The sequence below is a fragment of the Castanea sativa genome, chromosome 3 (genome assembly GCF_040712315.1).
Source record: "Castanea sativa cultivar Marrone di Chiusa Pesio chromosome 3, ASM4071231v1".
Taxonomy (NCBI): Eukaryota; Viridiplantae; Streptophyta; class Magnoliopsida; order Fagales; family Fagaceae; genus Castanea; species Castanea sativa.
In genome coordinates this window covers 8,187,594-8,197,823 of record NC_134015.1, presented here as the reverse complement: position 1 = coordinate 8,197,823, position 10,230 = coordinate 8,187,594, and the positions used below count along the sequence as shown (strand labels likewise).

General features: G+C 34.3%; 1 protein-coding gene across 1 annotated transcript; it reads right to left on the bottom strand.

Moving 5' to 3' along the window:
* Positions 1 to 3,246: 3,246 nt before the first annotated feature.
* Positions 3,247 to 9,508, bottom strand: LOC142629741 (putative disease resistance protein At1g50180). The gene is made up of 3 exons (XM_075803779.1): positions 8,471 to 9,508; positions 3,944 to 5,602; positions 3,247 to 3,553 (listed from the first exon to the last, which is right to left on the bottom strand). The coding sequence occupies exons 1-2, from the start codon at positions 9,480 to 9,482 to the stop codon at positions 3,963 to 3,965; spliced, it is 2,652 nt and encodes an 883-aa protein (XP_075659894.1). The 5' UTR covers positions 9,483 to 9,508; the 3' UTR covers positions 3,247 to 3,553; positions 3,944 to 3,962.
* Between the last annotated feature and the right edge of the window lie 722 nt (positions 9,509 to 10,230).

Sequence of the window (10,230 nt, the reverse complement as noted above, 5' to 3'; positions counted from 1 at the left end):
ACAAGTTTATTCATAATAAATCTAATTAACAATTTGGGTTTAAAACTTGTTAATTCTATCAACCGGGGTCTAAATTTCCCAACAATAATGGCTAATAAAAACCCTTAATAATTGCAATAGTATAAAGGCCTATTTTTTTGTCACACTTGAAATTCTCCTACTTTACAACCCAAGTGTATTTTCAAACTCATCCAATTCATCTTTATCATTTGATACTACTCTCAATTTTTTGTTTCATTTCTTAAATTTGAACTAGTTCATGGCCTTAGATTTAGTAGTGTAAAAGGTCAATACAGACTACCCATATTGGAGCATCTTTTCTCACTACAAACCTTAGCATTTATTCTTCAGTAAACATAATAGAAAGGATCAAGGCAGTGCACGCACACTACCTAATTTGTTGTATATGCATATAGCAGCGCTTGTTATTTGATCCTTTGGTGAACAAAGAGAGAACAAATCCACTAGAAACAATTGAAGTTTACAAAAGATTTAACCCTAAATCTAATACTACCTCTAGTAGAACTTACTAACACAACAACATGTAGCTCCAATTCCACGGACTCTTCTCCCTTGAATTTGCTGAACACAAGCTCCCTCACTTATGAATATGAGATCTTACTCAAAGATATAGATCACCAGTTGTTGCTTGTAGTAGCAACTAAATCCACCAATACTTGATTGTAGATCCTGTTCCAATAGATACTTATAGAGTTAGAAGGTTATAGAATCTAACAAATCTCACAGGAGTAACTCACAAGTCTTCCAAGAGTCTCCAAAACGTAGTTAGGGTTTTCCTTTTATGCCTAGAAGTGTTGGACTGAAACCCTTAAACATTTTCGTGGGCTTGGGCCTAATTTAAAATCTACATAATCTGATTTAATTTTCCTTTGGATCTAATTTTCCTTTAAAATCCAAAACATAGTTAGGGTTTTCCTTTGGATCTAATTTTCAATCGGTCAAGGTTCACAAAATTTGAACACTCCTTTCTGCAACTTGAATATTCTTGAATCTTGATTTATACAATCTTAAGCAATGTCTAACACCTAATCTAGACATATTTTTGTTCACGGTTTGACAATACAAACAAAATAGGAATCTAAACATTTAATCCTAAATTTTTAGAACCTAATACATTGAACTGGACCACTGTGAGATTAATTATTCAATTAACAACTGCCTCCCAAATAATAAATCTCACGAGTTTCATTTTCATAGACTTTCAATCCTTAGAGGATTGTGAACCTGATCATGAAATGTAGGTTGCTTTGATACATCAAGAGTAAGATCTAATCTAACGGTCAAAATCTCAATATGTTGAGTAATTGCATGTTGTGTTGAGAGAACACATATTCTTAAGATAGAATCCATAATTTTTTTCTGTAGAAACAAAAAAAATATCTCATTGAGATAAATTTAATTGGAACTGGTTATTCAAGATGCTGGGCTCAGCCACTTTAGTAAAGAGTTACTAAAGTTTATATTTAATTAAATTAGATTTCATAAAATATATGAATAACTAAAAGATTAAACCAGGGACTTAAGGAATAAAACCGTGATTTACAAGTGATAGTTTATTATGATTTTGTTCACTATGGATATTTCATAAAGGGGTCAAATGATATTATCTTAGAGTCTTGGGATATAATTTATTAATAAAGCCTAAAGTGTAATTATATTTCCATAGTGGTACTTATTATATAATTAATAATAATTTTGGGTTTGTTAAGAGTTAATGAAAGCCCGAAGTTCATTGGAGTTAAAGCCTTATCTTTTCTCTTTGGTCCCATCTCAACCCACACACTAAAGCCCAATTGGGCTAGCCCAAAAGGCTAACCCAATTAGATAATCAATTGTTTATTTAGTAAGAGTTATTAAATACAACAACTACGAAGGTAGTTAAAACGTACGTATGATTAAAAGAAGAGAAAAACAGTTTTTTTATTGATCTCTCTTGAACAAGAATGTACATAAGAACTAATTTAGAGACCACACATCTTGCACACCATGTAGAATTAAGAAGAAGATTGAAGGTCTTCTTAATTCTTGTTTTTGAATTTCACTACATCAAGGTACTCTTTCTATTTTTTGTTCTAGAATTCAAGGTTGTATATTATATCTCATTAATGAAGTAGATCCTAGCAACACATAATGGAGCCCATCCCACAAGCCGGGCAGTCTTGGGTGCCTAACACTTTCCCAAGCCATACCCAAACTCTGGACCCATAATCTAGCATCCAGATCTATGCATGTATGTGATTGGCCCAAAAGGCCCAATATGATTCCTAGACCTAATCTAAGTGGTAACCCCATTTTTCACCCTCTGCCACAATCCACTCCAAAGGTCGAGGCATACTCCCTTGAACCCACAACCCATTTTCCTTTGCTTCCTTCGTTCTAATTGGTTTATTGTTATAGTAGGTCATGGTGGCTAGTTGGGTTCGTTGTTGGTAGGGGTCATGCCGGTTGGCTTGGTTTTTTTGGGGTTCTGGATTTTTGTTGTTTTTGGGTTTTGGGTTTGTTCTTTTAGATTTATGTGTCTTTGTATGTTTGGGTGCTAAGAAAATCAAATCATGATTTTTTTTTTTTTTTTTATTCTTAGGGCAGCCAAACATGTTCTTTGGGGAAAGAACATAAAGAACTTGAATGTTTGGGGGAAAGAATATGAAGAAATTCTAGGCAACAAAGCATAATCATTTGATACTACTCTCAACAAAAAATTTCAAACAATTGTCATACATATGCAATGGCTATGATTCCCCACTAATCACAATAGTATAAAGACCTCATCACCCAATTTACAAGAAGCATTTTACAGCTCATATTTACCCATCACTCTATTCAACTATAACTATTTAAACTATTATTATGAACAACCAAATTCATTCTTCCCTTCTTTTTTTTTAGAAACAAATACATTCTTAAAATGATTACTCTAATTATGAATGATGTTGAATTTATAAAATTCAAATTATGGCATAAATCTAAAAGGAATAAAAACTCCATTGAACGTATTTTGTTTGCATAATTGCTTATTTCTCAATTACACATAACTAGTGTTTTAGTTACTATATTGATATGGAAAAGGCAGCGATTTCCGTCCATGCTAATAAATATTCCCAGCTCAATAAATGCTACTGCTAAATACAAGGACAAATTGAACTAGCTTTGCTATAAACAACATACAATTAAAATGCTGCGAGATCAACATAACATAAATAAATATGAAAAACCCCACATTAAATATAAAAAAAATTTCTACTCCAATTATACATTGATTTCCTTTATTCAATAGAATACATGAACGAAGTGTGCAATCATAGCAAAGCCACCAAAGTGGAACAAGAAAGCAACACTAAAAAAAATACACTACAATGAAAACAAACCACCCAACAAAATAGTACAACGTAGAGTACCATTACCAAACAAACAATCTTTTACATCACTACTCATAGGCGTCATAGAATATGCTTAAATGAGCCTCTGCAATCATATCCTTCAAATTGTATGACTAACACCAACATGTACCAGTTGTAGACCATGGATGATTTCACTTGCCAAAAAAAAAATTCAGGAGAATGATTAGCCCAAAACATCAAAACCGAATTAAAATGAAATATTATATAGACATGAACTCATTAAAGTAACATTTAATAACAATGGCAAAAATTAAGAGAGCACCACAAGATGAAGCAGAAAATAATTTTCTTTCTTATTTAATGGAGAGAGAGGTTGTGGGTTCAGAACCTAATAAATAAGTGTGTAAATTGCGGAAAATAATAGATAAGAGCTTCATTCTAATCAAAAGAAGTATCATCATTACATTAGGGAAACATTTGCTCAATATTATTGGGGAAAATTTTGAATTAATTGGAGAGATTTAGAAGAAAAGAAATACCATAAAATTTATCAAAGATGTAAGTGCAAGAATTCATTGATGTACCTTGTTTAGCTAAAGATTATCATTCTCTGCCACAGTTTTGAAATGCAATGGAAGAAACATGTTTGACTTTGTCAAAATCCGGTCCTCCTTTGTCAAGCTTATCTTTAAATGACTTTTGCATGCTTTTGATCTCCAATTTCTGGAGGGTTGTGACGAACCTCAATCCATCAGGAATCATCTTCAATCTAGGGCAACAGACAATTTCCAAATGACAGAGATTAGGCAAGGCTCCTTCCTCCACCCTCCACTCCTCTAGTTGAAACAATTCAGAAAGGAAAAGAGACTGAAGCAGAGGAAATCCTCTTTCTGAACAAACCATATTCTTCCCTTCAAAAGCTTCATACAGAAGGTTAAGGATTTTTAAGTTGGGCAACTTTTCTAAAGTTGCCATTTGGTCTTCCTCAAGCCTAGTCTTGAATAAGGTCAACTTGGCAAGATTTTGAGAGAATTGGTGAGCTTCTGGAAGCTTCTTTTTTATGGAGTTTAATATATTTAGCTTTTCTACATTTGGACACCTTGATATCAGACTTACTAGTATTTGTATTGTATCTTGGGCCCGTGTATTAGTCCTCACTTTAAGAACCCAAAGACGGTTGAGTTGGAATGATGTGGGAATTTGGATGGTATTGGGTTGAACATTCACCAATGTCCGCAAATAACAAAGATTGCCCAGCTCCAACTTACCATGTACATTATAATCGTTGGGTAAATAGAGATGCTTCAACTGTTTCATATACTTAAACACATTTGGCACTCTTGAATGGTTTAATATCCGCAAATCTAGTGTCTCCAAGTACCTCAAATTGCCAATAGATGATGACACCTTGTTTATGTTGCTATCTTTGAGAGATAAATATCTTAAGTGGATGAGACATCCAATGTCTCTGATTAATTTTCTGCTGTGCTTTTCAAAATTTTCCAAATGTATCACTCTAACCAACTTGAATTTCTTGAAACGAAAATCTTTGAAATAAGGTTGATCATAAGGAGGCAGAAGATGGAGAATAGACCTTAGGTAAGGATATTTATTGAAGGTCATCACCTTTAAGGAATTATCACCTGATTCTGGAATAATAGAAAGTCTTCGAACTTTACAGATAAGCCCTTCACGTTGTTTCAAGGAGAAAACATTGGTGATATGGAGAAAATTTTCCTCTTGGACTTTTAATAGGCAAAAGTCTCGCATAAGATCATGGATTTGACGAGTTTTGATCCTTCCAAGTGAGCCCCTTTTCCCTACTTGAATCATGAACCTCTGCACTAGCTCCCATATATATCGCTCTCCCACACCCTCTTCCATAATTGTACCCTCTCTTCTTCCTCCATGCTGAATTTGTGATATAAAACCTTCTCCCATCCACATTCGAATCAATTCTTTTGTTGGTATCTCAAAATCCTCTGGGAAATGAGCTAAATATAGAAAGCATGGTTTCAAGTGACAAGGCAAATCATTATAACTTAAAGCCAAAATCATGTTGATCCGTAAGTTTTGTTCTACATAAAGGTATGATTTGACATGTCTAAGCACATCCTCCCACTTTTCCTGTGTCTGCTTTGTAGCTAAAAGGCCTCCAAGTACGATGATCAGTAATGGTAAACCTCCACAATATCCAATCATTTGCTTCCCTAAATCTTTCATCCTAGTTTTGGCTTTAGAGTCTGCAAAGTAAAAACAAAATAATATTATTTATTCTTGACCGAGAACCACAACAATAACATCAAACAATTATATTTTACAATTTTTTTTTCTTTTTGAGAAACTTATATTTTACGACTTGAAAGCCTACAAATAATTGATGGAATCATGGAAAATACAGCCCATGACCCATGAGAATGAACATTTGAAAGAATCTATGAACCTTGGAACAAAGCCCACAATTGCCAAGCTAGCAGCCCGCTATATAAACTCCCAAGGGTGGAAATTAAAAGGACCAAGTTTCCAGCCCATGACCCACTCAAATTGGTCCTTCACCCATGTAAATAAAGGCTTAAAATTGGCCTGAGTTTGGCCCACAAGAACCCAGGAATGGCCACAGCCATGTTAATAAAAGCTTAAAATTGGCCTGAGTTTGGCCCACAAGAACCCAGGAATGGCCACAGCCCATGTTGCCGAAATGTTTGGGCACCTGAAATTAATGAGGCTAGGCCTAACCTTGTTAACAACACTTGCTACTAAAACAGGGAGTAGCTGAAGTCAAGACTCACAAAATCATAAACCATGGTCCACGTGTTTGGGTTGAATCAACAAAGCCTAAATAAACTCTAAAATATCAACTCCTAAGCCTATTAGCATGAGCAGCGAGGTGACCAGGCTATTTGATTGAATCAGCCTTACCAAGCCCACAAACATCAACAACAACCAACTCAAATCCAAGAAATTCAGATTTAAGTGTGAATCAAGCTCACTAAAGGGAGTCAACCAGCAAAGGGGAAATTAGGGAATAGTGGGTTGAAGGGCTGAAAGGAATCATTCCACATCAATTGGATTCCATTTAAAGAATAACAATGAGCTTGGAACACTTGTGTAGGGTTGAAAAAAAAAACCAGAATGGACCAACCAAAACTGATAAACCGAACTCTTTTATTTGGTTTTTTTCCCTAATTCGGTCCGGTTTGGTTTGGAAATTAAAAAACCAAATTTTTCGATTTAGTCTCGAGTGAAATCTGTTTTGACTCAAACCGAAACCGACCAATATATATATATATACACACACATATATAGTATATTATGTAAGTGTATAGTAGCTCAGTGATTAACATGCAAAGACTCACCAGTGCAGCCTACTCTTTTTCGCTTGGATTTATTTTGATATTTCAAAACTTATATACTTCATGTTTGTTCTCTGTTTTGACCGCACCAACTCCTGGCTTTGAAGGTCGGCTTGGTGCGGTTTTGTTGGTGTATTAGTTAGTATTGGTTTTAAATGTGGCAAAACCGAGAGTCTCGGGTGGGCGCACAAAGGCTAGCACAGGCTCTAACAACGCACTTTGAGTCAATCACAACACTATCAGAGATGCTCTTGATTCACGTACTCAGATACTTTAGGCAAGTGACCTCTTGATGACTTGGCCTTTGGCATTAACAATTTTATGCGGAGGTAGGTGTGGTTTTTTCGTTCTGAACTCAAGAGATCTAGCTATGAAGGTTCAAAGCTTGAGTAAGGCTAACTAGGGTTTAGAGAGAAAGAGAAGGGAGAGAAAAAGAGTCATAAATTAAAGGGAAAAATGTGTATAAGCTGTTTGGTTAGTAAGTGTGAAAAGGTGAAATAGAATTTTGTTCAATTATTTTGTTGTTATTTGATCGTAAATACAGTGGAGTGTAATTGTTTAGCTGGTGAGAAAGTGTAGGAAAGTGAAATGAATTTGTTTGTTTTTGGTGGATTTGAGTTGTTTAGTTGGTGAGAAAGTGGAGGAAAGTAAAATAAAATTTTGTTTAGTTATTTTGTGATTTTTTATGAAAAAAAATAATTATGTTCAATTATTGTTTTTAATGGATTTGAGTTGTTTAGTTGGTGAGAAAGTGGAGGAAAGTAAAATAAAATTTTGTTTAGTTATTTTGTGATTTTTTATGAAAAAAATAATTATGTTCAATTATTTCAAATGGATTGAAAATTTATTGTGAAAATTGTTATGATTGTAAGGAAGATTAGGAACCAACCAAACAAAATAATGTTACACTGTTGATATGCGATGGAAATGTAACTAATAAACCAAATACTCTAATGTTTATATTGCTATAATTAGATTTTGTGAATCTAAGATTCCAAAAATCTAATATTACCATGCCATACGAAATTACACAAACCAAACCATTTCAACCATGGATATATTTCTTAAAAGACTAATTGTTAGTGTACACATATTGATGCACACACTGTATACACAAAATTATTATTTTTTGAACAGAAATCATGTCTTGAAGTCATGATTTCAATTAAAAAACTAAAATGCATGTACTTTGTGTGTAATAGGACAATATGTAATAGAAAATGCCCTTGTTAAAAAAGTTCATAAATACTAGTTGAGATATGAGATTCTTGGCTTGTACAATAGCTTTTAATGAGTCTATATCCATTAATTCTATTGTTAAAAATAGTTTTTGGACCAAAATGATTTTAAATAAGATAAAATTATTTAATCAGCATTTATGTATACATGTTCAAAAATTTTAAAGAAATATTTCTTCATATTTTATTATTCATATTGAACTTATATCTTTTCTTGTAATATCTGACAAATTTAAATTTACATCTAGATAAATCTATTATTTAAAACTGATTACTTATTCTGTCCTCTAAATTGTTCTATTTTTTAATTGTGTTTCATATATATATTAGGAAAAAATTTGTGTTTCATATGGGTTATAGATGTCATTCGCACTGAATATGTTTTACAGCTGTAAGACCTTCCTTTACTCTTTTACTTCTTCAAATTAATTTCAAAAGAGAAAATAAAAATCATTCAAGCTAATTACCAATAAAGACAAATTAATAGAAAAAAAAAATTAGGATTTGATAGTATTTGTACCTTCTCTCCAAGCTATCTTCTCAAACAATTCCCAACTCTTTTCATCATTTAGACATTGTAGTTCATAAAGTAAACTTTCGGGATCTATATGCAGAGGCACTTGTTTATTGCGAGAGGTAAGCAGTATTTGACTCTTACTATCATTCCCGGGAAAGCCTCCACATAAATTGTTCCAATCCTCAACATTCCAAATATCATCTAAAACCACCAAACACTTCTGCTCTTTTTGAACTTGAACAAGTTTATCAGCGAGCTCTGCATCTGTCAACTGTCGAATTCCATTCCTTTGCTCTTTCGATAGAGAAAGAAGGCTAAATAGAATTCCTTCCCAAACAAGTCTTCTTTGACATTGCTGTGAGATATATACCCAAGCGAAGCAGTCATAGTGTTGCTTGACTTCGTGGTGATTATAAACCATCTTGGCGAGAGTGGTCTTTCCCAGACCACCCATACCACATATGGAAGCAACCCTAATATTGCCTTCTCCTTCTTTCAGCAAAAACTCCACCAATTCATTCACATCATCATCAAACCCAACAATGCTATGACGTTCAAGATGAGAAAATGTTTGCCTTTGCTCTCGTTCCCTCTCATTCCAGGAACTGGATGACCCGCCTCCTTGTATTATAGATTCTCTTATGCCATAGTCTCGAAAACTCGTTATTAAGACAGATATCTTCGCCTTGATATTTACAATCTGTGACCCAACCTTGGGCACTGTCATTCCTTCATACAAGATGCAAGTGCACCTCTTTCTGGATGCAACTTTAAGGGCATATGTTGCGATGATATCTTCGGCGTCATAAGCAAGATCTCTTACTTCAGCAATATACAGCCTTAAAAGCTCTGATTCATCCTGCCTCGCATCTGCATCCTTTAGTAAGCTTTGCATCAGTTTGAGCTCAGTTTGTAGCAGCTCAACTTGGTCACTCACCCCGGACAACAAGTTTGACTCTTGCATGAGCAAGTTGCCAAGCCTTTCAGCCACACCGGATACAATAGACTCGGCCATTTCTCTTTTATGAAAGGAGAACAAGGTGAGAGATGAACTAAAAGCAGCGAATGGCTATGACGGAGAAGATGGAGTTTATAAATTGAATATTGAAAACAACTTGAAGAAAAAGCGACAGATGGTTGTGATTGGGACGGACGGAATAAAGGAAATTTTTCTATGCTTTAAGCGATCTCTTTCTCTCTCTCTCTGCAAAACATTTCGCTGAATAAATTCAAGAATTACTTTCTTGTCTTGTTTGCTTAAAGGTTGTGATACCTTACTGATTGGATACTCCATTCTCGTGCATCTCTTTTTCTCTTGCGTGTGTCCTTGGATGATGAATAAATTCAAGAATTATATTTCATTGCATGGGACTATTGGGGGGTGGGTGGACCACAATTCTAAAACAAAACAAAAAAATTACAAAACTGAGCTGCCTTTCCCAAATGAACAACACCTCTCGGTCCTTGACCCTTCAATTCCCTTATAAATTATAATAAATCTCTTTTCCAATCGAAATCAAAAAGCAAATCTCCCTCTGTCCTAATTTTTATATACTTTCTGCTCTCATATATATCTATATATATCCCCCATTCCGGCCAGTTTCGGTCGTGCTAGCTGTGTTTCGGCAAATACCGGCCGAAATTAAAGATTCGGCTGGCATGTACTTTGGGTTCGCTTCACAGTTCACATCAGATCAAAAAGAAGAAGAAGAAGAAACATAAGATTCACATCAGGTCGAAACGAAAATAAAAAATAAAAAACA